At 31.1% G+C, this 15,455-nt stretch overlaps 2 protein-coding genes across 2 annotated transcripts; one reads left to right on the top strand and one right to left on the bottom strand.

Annotated features, from left to right (window-relative positions):
- Window positions 1-2,083: 2,083 nt before the first annotated feature.
- LOC114076543 lies at window positions 2,084-3,364 on the top strand. Its single transcript, XM_027915778.1, has 3 exons — window positions 2,084-2,231; window positions 2,313-2,644; window positions 2,733-3,364. Exons 1-3 carry the CDS (start codon window positions 2,216-2,218, stop codon window positions 3,225-3,227), a joined length of 843 nt encoding a protein of 280 aa, XP_027771579.1. The 5' UTR covers window positions 2,084-2,215; the 3' UTR covers window positions 3,228-3,364.
- A 190-nt stretch (window positions 3,365-3,554) lies between these two features.
- On the bottom strand, window positions 3,555-6,320 carry LOC107015019 (probable pterin-4-alpha-carbinolamine dehydratase, chloroplastic). Its single transcript, XM_015215172.2, has 3 exons — window positions 5,907-6,320; window positions 4,146-4,341; window positions 3,555-3,926 (listed from the first exon to the last, which is right to left on the bottom strand). The coding sequence occupies exons 1-3, from the start codon at window positions 6,249-6,251 to the stop codon at window positions 3,835-3,837; spliced, it is 633 nt and encodes a 210-aa protein (XP_015070658.1). The 5' UTR covers window positions 6,252-6,320; the 3' UTR covers window positions 3,555-3,834.
- Between the last annotated feature and the right edge of the window lie 9,135 nt (window positions 6,321-15,455).

Raw genomic sequence — 15,455 nt, 5'->3', positions numbered from 1 at the left:
TTAATTTCTTATAAAAAAACATAATATATTTAAAAAAAAAACAGTTATAATACATATATATAGTATAAATAATTCATTTTAATGCATATTACAGATTTAATATAGTATCGTTATAAATGATAATAAATAAAAAATATCGTTATAAATGATAATAAATAAAAAGTATCGCTAAAATCAATAATTATATATTGAAAGGTACACATTCAAGTAATTTTTCCTTTAATTTTTCATTATAACATTCCACAAATTATAAGTTTCAAAATAAAATTTCATCTTAACTCTTCATATTTGATTATTTTCTCTAATGAAGATTTGAGAGGCACGGAAAGAGAATATTGCTTGTCATGGTTGAAACACAAGGTTAAAAATAATATATGCTTAAAATCAATTAAAAATAGTCTTCTTTATAAATAAAAGCACGAATTAAAAATAAAATAGATTAAAAAGGTGATTGAAAGTCTTCTTAATGCTCTCACAAATTTATTGAGATCAATGAACGGTTCTGATATCATATTTATGAGATTGAAAAATAGAAAGAAAAAACAGATGAATATTTCAGGACTACCAACCCCATTTATTACTTTAGTTACATATAAGATAATAAATTTTGAGGCATGTGATGATGAACTAACTAATCTGACACCCAAATGCTAGCAAAGACTTCTGATAAAGTTCTCTTATTTGAGCCGAGAGGCTTTAGAAGACTAGCAGATTTCGTCAATGTTGCACAACACATTTGAATGAGTTGATCATAAAATTTCTACTTGAATTTAGATATCTAAGAATCATAATTTTAATTTGCCTTTAATTCCTTCTATGTGGGATTTGACCTTGTTGGGTTCCTATGTTTTGACAGCGATCATTTAGAAGTAATTTGCTAGATTAAAATTTTGAAGTTATTGCCATTTTAGGTTGTAATTTGAGTGAAATTAAAAATTTTAAATCGTTATGTTTTGATTATAAATTGTAGAAATTTATTAATAAACTGTTATTTTAAAAATTACATTGATTTTTGTTTTTGTCCATTGCAGTGTATATCCAATGTTAGTTCTACTTGATCCATATATGACTATGAAATAATTAGATAATAATGGATAAAGCTGTCACGCTACCACAACTGCTCTAACGAAATTGGATCTTTGAAATCATTCGACCTCCATTAGTGACTGAAAATACAAATTTCATCACGATCAATATGCAATATACGTTTCGAACATGAAAGGATTGTTCGGTGGTCTTCTCTTAAAATATTATTATTGAAACTCATTAAATATCAAATTATTCCAAATTATTCATAGAATAGTTTAATGAGAAAAAATGAGTTAATAAACCATATATTATAAATTATGGTGCATGTGCTCTTAACAATATGTTTGATTTTTGATAAAATCAAGTCGTTATAAAAATATTTTTTAAATTTATGTTGAGTTATTTGTTATTTTATATTAAAAGTGTCTCAATAAAATTAATGGTCTAAAACTAAATTTTATTAAAGGATCATAAATAAATACATAATAATACTAATATAAGTAATTTAGAGTAATCTTTTTATTGTTATATGGATTGATTTATAACTTTTTTCGTTAAAAAAATTAGTATTATTTTGACTTATAACTTATAAAAACTTTTTTTTCTTATTTAAATGATAAAGTATATAAGTGATTTTAAATTATTTTAGTTTAAAAACATTTAAATAAGTTGACCCAAATATGCTCTAATTGTTAACAACTACTTGTTTTTGGAGATAACATTATTATTTAATAAAGATAGAGATTAATTCTAGTTAATAAGATGTTAGTCATTTAGTTGTAATATATTATCTTTGATGTTATTGTAAAAAAGATTCTTTAATAATAAAAAAATTTGAGTAGTTTAATTCAAAGTTCTAAAATATTTATAGTAAAAATAGATGAGTATATAATTTTTTAAAATTATCATTTTCCATATTATTTAAATACAAATAAAATCATAAAATTAATTAATTAAAATTTTTTTTGGGCGCCTAACTAACGTCTTTTCCGTCTAAATTGCAAAGCATCGTCTCTGTTGGCGAAAGTTTGCCACCGTTTCTTCTCTTTAAAAAACTCAACTCCGATGGCTTTTCCTCCTCACTAAATCTCTTCTTCTCCATTACATTGTAATTACAATTTCTTCGGTAGTTTGCGTAGAATTTATCATTATCAGGGTTCCTCTGTCAAAGAATTGATCTGCAACCATGCCTCCCAAACGATGTTCGTTTCAATTTAATCATTTTTTTGTTGGTTAATTTAACAGATAGAATTGGTGGTAACATGTTTTTGAATTTGGTGCAGCGGTTCGTATTGATGCAAAGAATAAGAGAAAGATGGAAGAAATGAAAGAGGAGCCTTCTTCTGTAGCAGTATCGCAGCAGAAAAGAACAACGCCCGCGAATCGATTGCCCCTCAAGCCTGCCCTCCAGAAATTTTGTCCTACCCCGTCCTCCTTCAACTTCAACACCCAGCAGCAGATGCAGCCCCTTACCGAACCTGAAAATGTGGAAGTACTGTTGAAGAGGCCCTTCACTTCCTTCACCGCCTTATTAACTGAAGAAGATGATGACTCTGTCGTCCCTGGATCTATCAGACACATGTATGATTCTGTTGATCAAGTTATCGAATCACATGTAGGTTATAACCTTATTCGTTTATTTCTATTATTTTGAAAAAAAATAAAAATATTTACTGAAGATGGATTGATGTGATGCAATGCAGAGTGGTCAAGTGAAAAACATGTTGATTGATATTTACATGAGACACTTCAATAGTATTTCAACCGCGGCAAACAGGGAAGCAGGGAAAAAATTGGTAGAGAAAGAGGAAGAATTAAGGCAGGCGAAGATGAGGATAATGGAATTGGAGAATAAGGTAAACTTGTTAACTAACCATAGTCGAAAGCTGCAAAACAAAGTTGCGAGTCTTGATGTGAGGTGTGCAGTGCTGGACTCTCGTCTTTACGCGGCGCATCACTTAGAGGCACAAATGAAGCAGGAGTCGGTTGAGTCCTCTCATGTTGATCCTCATGTGGTGGTGCTCCCACCACCAAGTATGGTGGAGCCACCACCAAGTGTGGGCGGTAACTGTTATGCATGCCGCAAAAATGCCGCTTCTATTATTTGGCCTTGTGGCCATTTTCGTGTCTGTGCAACATGTGCTTTTCATCTCCGTGCTTGCCCTGATTGTCATACTCCCAAGAATACTGTAGGCTAGAAATTATTAGTATAAAGAGAAAAACAGAGTAATCTTTTTTTTGTTCTTTCACATTTATAGTAATTTTTGTGTATATTTTGCTACTACTATGTATTGGAGGATTGAAGATAAATAATATATGTTTTGTTTCAGAGTTATGGTGGAGAATTATGATCTTTTATTGTATCAGTTTTTCTCTTCTTTTCTTTTTTTTCATTCTGTATTCAGTATCCACGTTGAAACTGACCCCAATTATCAGATGGGGAAATAAAGTTGACTAATTACAAAATGTAAACATTATTTAGAAAAAAATAATTACCTTTTACATTAAAATATATGTAAACATTATTTAGAAAAAAATAATTACCTTTTACATTAAAATAACAAACAAAAATTAAATACATGATTTGAGGATTGTTATACCTTGAGATTTGAATCCCATAGTTCAGAGGATTTGATAATAATGGTGGCTTTGTTTGTTTAGAATCAATTATAAAATTAATACAGAATCAATGCAGTAAAAATTCCCTTGCCATTGCTTATCAGACAAGGTTTTTATCACTGAAGGATAAGCGTCTGCAATTCTGGAAACCGCATTTCGTGTGATTCGCAATGCTATTATCTGAGATCATGCCCAGACTCTTTTTCTTGGTACAAGGTCCGATGTCTTCACTTGATCTATTTTAGCAGCTATGATGAAATCATTCGTGCTCAAACCTCCTGCAATTAGAATGTACCACTATGATCATTAAAGAAATCCAACAAAAGTAAAAGAGATTGGGAATAAGATGTTAAGTTCGGTAAGAAACTTAATTTTCCAAGAGTTTTACCCAATCTTGCTGTAAGTCAGTACAATTATCACATAGAACGCGCTACAGATGAATTCGTAAATAATAAGGGTGGAATGGAGGAGAGGAGCGACTGAGGAAGTGTACTCACCAATGGAAGGAGTCCACAGCTCAGCATGAACTTGATTAGACTGCTGTAATTGATGAAGAGTGGGGAGGTGCCCTGTGCCTTCCACCACCTTGCCTATTCTATTGATTAGTTCAACCCCACAATCAAAGTCTTTTAATTTCCATGTGCATTGTAGTTTAAGCACCCCATCTTCATTTGCTATTCTCCAGCCAACAACCTGCAACCATATGGGATCAGTGAACAATTGAAGAACGAATTTGGAGCAATAACTTGCATGCTTTTCGTTTATCGACAACAGTGTGTGCTATTTTATCCAATTCAAACCTAATAAAGATCTTAGATTTTACTTATTAAACCACAGTATTCAACAGTGGCAGAGTTAGATTTTTGTTAAGATGATTCGAAATATGAAAGGTAAACTCACTAAGAAGTCAAAGAGGGTTCAACATCTCCTATTTATGCATAAAAAAACAATTTCAACCATACATAAATCGTTTATTTTCTATCGAAGGGGGGTCGGCACTACCTGGCTCCATCCTTGGTTCTTTTCCTATATAACCAGGTTTACGTGAAGGCTGAACCCAACATTACAGTAATTCATGCAGCTAAACCACGGAGAGTGATTGATCTATTATTACCTTCTGAATTTCCACCTTCCTAGGTGATTCTTGCCACTGTCTTTGCTTTGGTGGACAGAGTTACCTAGTACCTTGTTGGTGGGAGGCGACAAGTATCCCATGTGGAATTGTCAAGGTGGCAAAAGCTGGCCCAGACCTCACGGTCATAAAAAAAGGTATTCTATTAGAAGAAAAATAACAGGAGCTTGGCTCTAGCTTGTCACGTTATTAATTTTTTTCCAATTTCTAGAATTTCCAGGGGAAAGCATGCTTCTCCAGTCCTGGCCCCTGGCTAAATGATTTGCAAATTTGAAATTCTTGGCGTGAATCTTATAAATCGCCACGATTCCAAAATTCTAGCTATGGAACAAGAAGGGATATACTAGGCTACATTCATTTCTCTTAATTGATAGTCATTGATTGTCGAACAGAGCATAACCTTGTGAAGAGCAAGCACGGAATATTCTACTAATGAACTTCAACATAAAGACTTCACCGGCATACAACAAATAATTTTATTTTACCCAAATTAAACAACTTTCAGCAATTCAAGTGGATTAAGCATTCAAATATGAAAGACATTATCCCGTCAAATCAAACAGTATTAGATAAAATAAAATGGTCCCCTGTTTCAATTCATTGTGTTTTACTTTCTTTATTAGTTTGTGTTATTACATTTTTAACGTCAACATCCTAAGTTATTTTTTCAAAGAGTTTATAAAGTATAATAATTTATCCACATTTGGAAGAAGGTACTCTTTGGATTATTTTTACCATCATTTGATTGAAATAACTTTGTTCCCAACCAAACCATCTCAGATTGTGAAGAAAGGAAAGACCAAACGATTAAAAGGTCTATTTTATTTTACTAAACTCCGTGTCTAGTCAAACTAGATTGTGAAGAAAGGAATGACCAAACGATTAAAAGGTCTATTTTATTTTTTTACTAAACTCCATCTACGTGGCCTATATTGGTCTATTTTATTTTTTTACTAAACTCCATCTACGTGGCCTATATTTCGATTCAATCAACAAACAAACTACAGACAAAATGAAGAATATAGTGAGAAGAGGCATAAATACAAGGACAGAAACGAAAGGGTGCGTTCAATTAGGGTTTTCAAGGGATGGGAGCGTGATGGAATGAGTAATTGGTACATCTAACCTTGAACAAAAGCTGTTTAGCTTCAAATTCGGACAAGGGAGTCTGATTGGGTGAGATATCAGTGCATTCATGATTAGCAAGGGACAAAGCAGAGGCAGCTGGGATGAGAATTTTGTGTTCCGTGTCAGGATTACCCAAAACCTTTTCACCAAATTTACTCTCCACTTCAGCTGGAAATGGGTCTCTGGCCCCAAAATCACCTAATAAGTTAGTATTGCAACGTATTCTTGTGCAAATTCGAGATTGACTGGTCTGGAGATTGGGAGTAACAAAGTTAGGTTTGCGTAAAGGGAGAGAAGAAACTGAAATTGGTGGAGAAAAAGAAAGATGAGTTGCAGCAGCCATCTGAAAAAGAGAAGAGGAGTTCACTGCTCTGCTCTGCTCTTATTTGAGAGGATATGTGTGGTTTTATCCATAACCGGTCGGTCTGAAAATTATTATCCGGTTCACAAAGACTTAAGCGGTTTAGTTCCTGTCCTACGTGGTAAATTGTAGGCCGTATATCTGCCTGGACAACCACAGATTGCAGGCGAGATGAAATATTACAATCAGTCATCAACGTTATTTATTACAGTATTTATTTTATTATAATTTATGTGATATATAGAATTTCAAGAGTCATTTTTAATTTTTTCACATAGTTTTTTTTAGAAAAATTTATAAGTAAATTTATACTATTTAATTACTTATCATAATTATAATTCGCTATAATTATCACTCACGATAACATTATACATTAATTATGTGGGGTGAATTCGATTTTGTATAATTAGTGATATTTGTATATGTGTAATTCGCCGGAATATATGATTATATATGTATAATATACCATTATCTAATCACTGTACATATACAATTCACTTCTCTATCCTCTCTCGCTCGCCTATCCCAATCTCACTCGCCTCTCTCCTCTCTCTCTCTCTCTCTCTCTCTCCCAATCTCGCTTACTTTTTATACAAATGCATATGTAAAGTATACAATTATCTAATCAATATACATATACATTTCACTCTCTCTCAATCTCTCTCAACTCTCTCCTTCCTCTCCCAATTTCGCTCGCCTCTCTCCTCTGTCTCCCAATCTCGCTTGTCATATTTACAAATACATATGTATAATATACAATTATCTGATCAATGTACATATACAATTCACTTCTCTCACACTTTTTGCTCTCTCTCTGGCCTCTCCTTTCTCTCCCAGTATCGCTCGCCTCTCTCCTCTATAACATGTAGCTACGAATTGTAATTATCAAGCTATAGCTATGGAGATTAATTAGGCTATTTTAGTGGCTATATGTGAAAGTTCCCCCTTTTTAAATAATTAAGTTGTAAATTATTGTGGCCTATTAAATTTACATAATTTTAAAATAATATATTTATTCTCTTGGTTCCAACTTATATGACAAAAATGGAATTTAGAGAGTCGGTCAATTTTCTTATATGGTTTTGAAATATTTTTAAGTCATGATTTATAGTATTTTACGAAAAAAATTTGTAATTTTTTTAGATTTCCTACTCTATCAATTTAACTCTTTTTCAATATTTAATCAAATGATTTATAGCAACATAAATATTTATGAGATTTATCATGATACACACGTATGAAATAAGTATTCACTTCATTTCAAATAATATATGATGCTTTTTTTGTTTCAATATAAATGAGACATATAAAATGGGACCCTCCAATAAGTCTATTGGAATCAATAAGTCTATTGGAATTGGCTCTGTATCAATGGAGTGAGAGTGCCACAAGGCTCTTGAGTTAAATGATGCTCAGGATTGAGGAAGTGGTCTTATTGGCATTCGGAATGGAGTCTGTCCCGAAGGAATCTCATCTCTCTTAAAATTAAAGAGCAAATCAAAATATTTTCAATTGCTAATTATTGTGTCTTATAATATTTTTACGTAATTTTTAATAATATATATTATCCCATCTATTTATATTTATGTGATACTTATAAAATTTCAAGACTCAACTAAATCTTTTCAAACCCCACATGCATAGGAAATCAAAGAAATTTCTGATTGTAAAAAACAAAACACAGAAGGGCTTTCATTTCAATTGATGGAAATAACACGTCATAAAACAGTGACGTACAACTGCAGTTAAGCATAATACTAGTGTAAATACCCATATTACCCCTGACCTTTTAATACTAATGCATGTTATACTAGTTCCTGGACACATGCAATGGACGTGTATCTCTTGTAATATTTTATAGATCCATTTAACCGATTAAATTCCTTTTAATGATTAAAATTAATTCTATTTGAGCAATCAATTATAAATTTTAGACTTTGATGAGTAGTTGACAAACTTCCAGTAAAGTCCTAGGTGGTTAATAACTTGAGAGTAAATAAAAATACAAATTTACAACAATTAGAAATTAATAGAAAATTAAATTAAAGAATTTTAATAGAGAAAACACAAAAAAAATAGAGAAGAAAAATACACAACATACACATCCTTCTAAGACTTTATTCATAACAATATATATGGAAAAAGAAATAGAGAATTATATTAGTACACAATTTTTATTACTATTTTGTAACATCTCCAAAGAAGCAATAGTCAATTGTGATAGAGATAATATCTGTATTCTGCAAATTTAATTTATAACAGTTAGAAAAGAAGGTAAAAGAAAATAAAAAAGTGCTCTAAAAATAAGAAAGCATAAACTTGACAATAAAAAAGCAAAAACTGAGAAAAGATTCCGAATGACAGAGATCAAAAAGATACTGATCAATTTTTACCTTTGGAAAAACACTATACATGTAAAAGATTTATCCGTAAATTTTATGTGTATTACTACTTAAAGATGTATGAACATTAAAATTCAGAAATCAAATAAGCACAAAAATATTACTAAGCAACAAGAACAAATACATATATTAAGAAAGATTTATTATTCATAGCTGCAAAGCTTCATGGTATCTACTAATATTGGATAATAGTGAAGAGTGTTGCTTGATAAAAATTGAGTAAAAAAAAATTATACAATTTCATGACCACTAATAGAAAATAATAAAAGAGAAAATAACATATAACTTACTTTGTTAAATATGTAGCTTCCATCTTACTGTTTCCTTTTCTATTAAGGTTGATAGCTATATATATTGTTGATTTATCATTTCATTATGGATAAATATGTCATATGATGAGAAGATCTGATAGTTATCATCAATTAAATTTGGATAATTGACAATTTTAAGAAAAATATGTAGATAAGAAAGATTCAAAATATTCACTAAACACATGTGACTCTTTAACTTTCAAAATGATAGTAGATGAAAAGGTGAAAACATTTTCTTTTCAGCGAATACATTCATTATATTAATAATTCACCATTTAATAAATTTCTACCTAAAATCGTTTTTAACATATACTCCCTCTGTCTACTATTCTTTGTCATGATTTCTATTTTTAGAATCAAACTATAAGAACTTTGACAAACATTTTAGGATGTATTTTTCATATATAGTACTTTTCATATAGTTTTTAAATATCTATTTTTTTTGTTTAAAATATCGAATTAATATAATTTAATTTAACTTTGAGAATTAATCAAATTGACTTTCATAAATCACAACATGACAAATAAAAATGGACCGAGTAAGTAACATGTAGGAAGTAATTTTTAACAGTATAAGGTAAAGGGTTAATCAGGTTCTCATTTAATTAATTTGATTCATTTATTAGCAAAGGTAAATTTATTATTTAATACCAAGTAGTATAATAATGGTATTAAGGTGAAGGGTAAAAATTTAACTTAACTTCTTAGGAATATTTTGTAATTTAATTTTATAAGCTTGGGGCTTCCCAATTATTATTATTATTATTATTATTAATATTATTATAAAGGTAATGTTTATTAATAATAATAATAATAATAATAATAATAATAAACATTACCTTTATAATAATAATAATAATAAATTTTTGACTTGACACATTTCCACTTTTAGTATTTAGTATAACATGATGCGAGTAATATTTAACATTTAACCAATTAGATGTTTTATAATATTTTATTGTAGTGTTCTCTCTATTTTATTATATACTTCAAGAAAAATAAGAAGTCTTCTCTCTTCTACCTACTTTATTCTCTTTTATTTTATATTATTTCATAACACGTTATCAATATGAATCTCGTATTATCAACACGAATCTTTTGATGAATGATTATTCATCACAATACATCAATGGTCGAGCTTTGATCAGGTAAAGTCTAGGCGTAAATCCCTAAATGTATAAGGTATGTGATTCGTGTTTAAAGACATAAATGATCCATTATAATAATGAGTTGTGTAATGTTTTCTGACAATAGTCACTATATAAATTTAACATATACACTCATAATTATAATATTGCCTAGACATGTTACACATCTTTTTATAAAATTATTTTTGATGAGTTAATATTAGGTAGAAAATTTTATGAAGGTGTTGATCGGCTAATGGCTGGACAAGTTTTTACCGTCCTCAGAATATTTTCTTAATTCAGCACTAAATATTTCGATGTTTCTCTTCAACAAAGTTCTCATTGAAGGCTGATATTAAATCTATTTGGGTGTCCACGATCTTTGAATGAATCGTTAAACTCCATTTAAGAATTTAATAGCAAAAACTCAGATTTGTACCAAATTGAGATATAACATTACTATATCGAAATTAAAATTGATGATGTGATATAATGATAAAGAAATCATTTTTTTTACATTAGAAGGACTCTATTTTTCTCTCTTATTTCACAACAATGCTAGAATTCATAAAGATCTAAAATGGGGTAGGGGTAAGGGTGGGGAAAGGCGGTCAACAACAACAAGATTCTAAATTCTTGAATATTTTTAACTAAAAAATTAATTCTTTTCTCGATGGAGTCAAATTGAAAAGAAAGACTTACAACTTTGTGAATATCGCCGACTTTGTGATTATCGCGCTTCAAAATGTTTAATAGATTGACTTCAGGAGTGAGAAGAATGAGAGTGAGATAGAGAACCGTATGAGTTAAGAAATTCTCATGTACGGTACCAATGGAAGTAATTGAACTACCTATTCCAATCGGAAAGAACATGTCATTCAATAGAGAGATTCTGAAACTGCAGATGTTTCCTAAATGAAAGTTATAGAGATAAGTTGAATTCTCAAAATCTGAAAATAATTTTGGATATGTCTGAAGTGATACCAAAGTTAATATTTTAGGAGAAACTACATTATTTGATATACTTCACTATCATATATACTATTTTTACATATACTTTTAAAACTCTAGTTTCTGGACACGTGCATTGCACGTGTATTCCAATTATATGAAATAGACATTTTTGAAATTGTAAGACAATACTAAAATATGGTTGTGATGATTAGTTATGTATGAGATCAATTTGATTAAATATGTGTGAGACTTTTTTTTGTTTCCCATTTGGTGTTCCGCTAATTCGAATTCATGTGTGACATTCCACTTTGAGGGTACTTCCTATAAGGTCTTTCCATTATCAAGAATTGAATTAAGAACGAATGAATATTTATTAATCAATCAACATATTTGATGAAAATATATATGAATTTCGATCTGCACATATTATAAAAGGGCAAACTTCAAATTTATTTCAAATTAATTAATTAATAAGGTTCTTACTAACATGTTGATGACATTTCTTTCTTGTTAAGAGAAAGATATTTGACCCTTCAGTAAAAAAATAACCTTTCCAAGAAAGAGTGAACAAATACATGAAAGTTTAAAATGATTACTCCAAAACATACCACACGAAAAATAATAGCTCATAAGTGCTCATAAGTGAGAACAATCATTTTACTTTAGAAAACACTAGCAAGTGAGTAAACCTTTTCACTTTAACATTTCATTTATAACGATCGGAGAGTACCCCCTAGACGTTACCGGCGTACTTGACCTCGAAGAGGTCTCAGACAAGACTCTTAGGATAATCTTCTTGGCATAATGAACTTGAAATAATGCGGAAAATTTAAAACTTTTATATATAGTGAAGTGAAGTATACTTAGACTTCTAACATATTGTATATGGAATTTACCTAGACTCCTCGATTATGGAGTTTATTTAAACTATAGTCTATTTACTTAAACCATATAAGCGATCATGATCATATTCTAATATCGTCTCAGAACACCATCTATTTATAGAGTTCAACACAAGTCTACAAATAGGGTCCTTAGCCCTTTAGACACTATGGTCTATTTGAACAAAAGTATATAAGAGAAGATTACTAAGTCTATTATATCAATAGAGAAAATCGTAAAGTGTCAACTAGTTCAGATGTCCACGAATCTTTGAGGACCTACCGAAATGTCTTGGAGAATAGAAGTTCAAGCTTTCTTCAAGATGTAGAAGCAAACCAATTAACCGGAACCTATACTCATAATATAAAAGGGAGAACGGGGTTAGAACAATTAATGCACTAAGTATGGAGAAATGCATGAAATCATTAAAACATGAGAAAGGGACATTTACATGCAAAGTATGCATTTATGAAGTTCTAAAAGCCATTGTATCATGAAGACAACACATAAGAAAATATCATAAAAACATCAAAACTACAGTGGATGTATGACCTTAGCACTTCCTAGGATCCACTTGTGCAATGTAGAGTTAGCAGCCCATACTACCAACCCTACCAAGCATTCCCAAACAAGCCACCTTGATCACACATATTACATTTACATTCATTACATACCAATAATCATAAGTGAAATACATACTAACATGAGAAACATTTAGACATAAGGACATGTTCACTTCAACTATTATCCATACAACTCCCTATGACATCCGTCAAATCCCACTAGTGTAATGAACAAGTGAAGTTCCATACCTCCACTTGAACTTAGTCCACTTATTAAGATATCATAGGCTAATTCATACTTCATTCGTTACTTTATAGTTTAGAGAAAATCTACCATAATCCACATAGACCATGAGAGCTTGCATGGAATCCAGTGTCGTAAAGCCCCAACCCAAAAATGGTGTTCTACTTGTCAAGGTAGAACCTACACAGTAGCTACTATGTTGATCCACTAGCTAAGTCCTACGGGGACAACAGTTAAGGGATATGAAGATTGCTTCTAAGGATTCTACCTATTGCATTAGCGGAGCCTCCATCTCATGAGTATCACTAGGATGACCCAACCTCTTGCATTAACGGAAGGGTCTTTTTCTCATTGACCATATCCTCTCGGTGCTTAGTATACTTTCCCAATATTACTACCATTGTTAATTGTATTTACATGTGTGAAGAGTAATCCATCTTCGTTCAATACAATTTAACATAAAACTTTTAGATTCGTTAGGTGAGAATACACTTTCATCCTAGAATCACCATACATATGTGAATAACACTTTCACAATTTCAATTATAGTGCTTTCATGAGGACTATAATTTTCAAGCAACACAAGAGATCAACTACATATACATAATTCATGCCAAACAATAGGTAAGGTTCAAGAGAACGAAAACATCCCAATTATGTTTCTTGCATCCTTTCATAAACCATGTACCTTGCAAGCAAATTCAAAGTGTATGCACAATAATCTTCATTCTATATAAAAACCCTAGAATTTACCCTTTTTCAAGGTTAGGAATCAATTATCATGATCATCCCCAATCTACCTCACAATAGGCATGAAAACAAGATACTATGACTAGATAATCATCAATCACAATGCATCGTGTTCATATGTACTCAATTCATCCATCAACATTCAAGAAATTAGGTCATAGGGTGCTCATGGGTTCTTGGAGGATTTTCACAATATAAATCATCAATTAATCACAATATATTCATAATTCAAGGCATATAACATAAAGAAAATGATTTTGGATTGAACCAATGGCTAGATCAAAAGCCCTAATTTTTTGTCATAATGTAGAATTTGAAATTAGAAGTTTTGAAGGGCTTCATGGATAAAATAATCCATGAATCAACATCCCCATACCTTAATTGATGATTGCCCACGAAATTAAAGTGAAAAACTAATTGACCTTCTTCTTCAAGCTTTCAGTTGCCCTTCAATGGAGGTTGAGTAGAGAGAGAACTTTTAGAGAGAAGTGAGAGTGCTTTTGGGGAATTTATTTGAATGGGTAAAAATGAATTAAAACTGACCCGAAATCAATATATAGTAACCCCCTAATTACCCAAAGTACCTCTGACTTAATTGGGTCTTTTGGTGAAGTCAAATTGACTTAAAAACGAAGCGAACGAATCTGAAAAGTGGTTGCGCGTCGTGGGGGCAGTTCCAAATCTTTTTTCTGAAATCCGGTTGAGGCAGTGAGCCTCATGAAGAAGCTGATTTGCGAGGAAAAATTTTCCCATCCAGTGTTAGCTGCGCGACGCGCAAGAGACTCCATATATTGGTTGTACGCGGCTGCTTTGGCAGCTTGCCTGCCAATGTTAGGGTCCTCCTCAAGGACCCTTCAGGTGGTCCTTGGGGAGTCATCAATGGACGTTTGGACCCTTTAAACATTATTTTACCTATTTAAAGTCTTTTTATAAGTTTTAGACTTTACATAACATTCCCAAACCTCACCAAACATAGGGAAGTTTACTAGTTCAATTCCACTAGTTTCTGGACGTCAAGGTCTTTCTTCAACGTTTTGGCCCTAATACTTCCTACTTAGTTTCAATACATTAATTTAGGCTTAGAAAAATTATTTTTAGTCTTGGTTCATCATGTGAGGCTCTAGACTAAGTCATGAACTTTCGGAGTGTTACATCATTATAATCATGAGAACTACCTTTCAATTATGTAACAATCATACTATATCATACATACATTCTTCATAGCTAATTAAGTGCATACGATTAAGGATGATGGGACCTTGTCATCAAAACCACAATAACAAATTAGCTATAACATCATTACTATCTAAGTAATTCACCTTTCATACTTGAATTCAAGAAAGAACCATCATTCATACCTTATTATCCTTCATGGGAGTTCATACTTAAATCACCCAATAATGCATAAACAATATATAAAACAAGGTAATTCATTAAGTAATAACATAGTTAACATCAATATAAACAATTAACATATTCATCATCTTCAACAATTCATCATATCAAATCCAAGATTTTATGAAATTGAGGAAGAATATGGGTCCAAGGGAATCTCAAGTGAACAACAATAATTAACCATCAGTATAGACCTAAACAACCTTAAGTAATCATAAATCATTCATAATTTCATTTTCAAGGAGACATATGTGTAAATAAAAATCCTAGTTTTTGGGAATTTTGAAAACACCTTTGGAGGGACCTCTTGGGAAATGAATAACAAGAGTGAAAGAAATCATACCTTAATGAAGACTTTTCCACTAAATTGGAGTTGAAATCTTTGAGAATTGATCCTCTTCTTGGAGCTCCAATTATTCATTAGAGGCTTGAGGAGAGAGAGAAACTAGAGAGAAGGTAGAGCTTCTAATTCTTTTTTCATTCTAATTGTGAGATTGATTGGAGAATGGCTGGAAAATTACTAAAAACTATATATATATATATATATATATATATATA

Source organism: Solanum pennellii, chromosome 3, assembly GCF_001406875.1.
Source record: "Solanum pennellii chromosome 3, SPENNV200".
Taxonomy (NCBI): domain Eukaryota; kingdom Viridiplantae; phylum Streptophyta; class Magnoliopsida; order Solanales; family Solanaceae; genus Solanum; species Solanum pennellii.
Note: the sequence above shows the minus strand (reverse complement) of the source record. Positions and strands in the feature narration are given on the sequence as shown.

Coding starts and splice junctions, on each gene's coding strand:
- LOC107015019 (XM_015215172.2), bottom strand. CDS start 6,251: ATGGCTGCTGCAACTCATCTTTCTTTTTCTCCACCAATTTCAGTTTCT. Junction 4,342..5,906: donor CTAAACAGCTTTTGTTCAAG/GTTAGATGTACC, acceptor ATATGGTTGCAG/GTTGTTGGCTGGAGAATAGC. Junction 3,927..4,145: donor GCTGTGGACTCCTTCCATTG/GTGAGTACACTT, acceptor TTCTAATTGCAG/GAGGTTTGAGCACGAATGAT.
- LOC114076543 (XM_027915778.1), top strand. Junction 2,645..2,732: donor ATCAAGTTATCGAATCACAT/GTAGGTTATAAC, acceptor GATGCAATGCAG/AGTGGTCAAGTGAAAAACAT.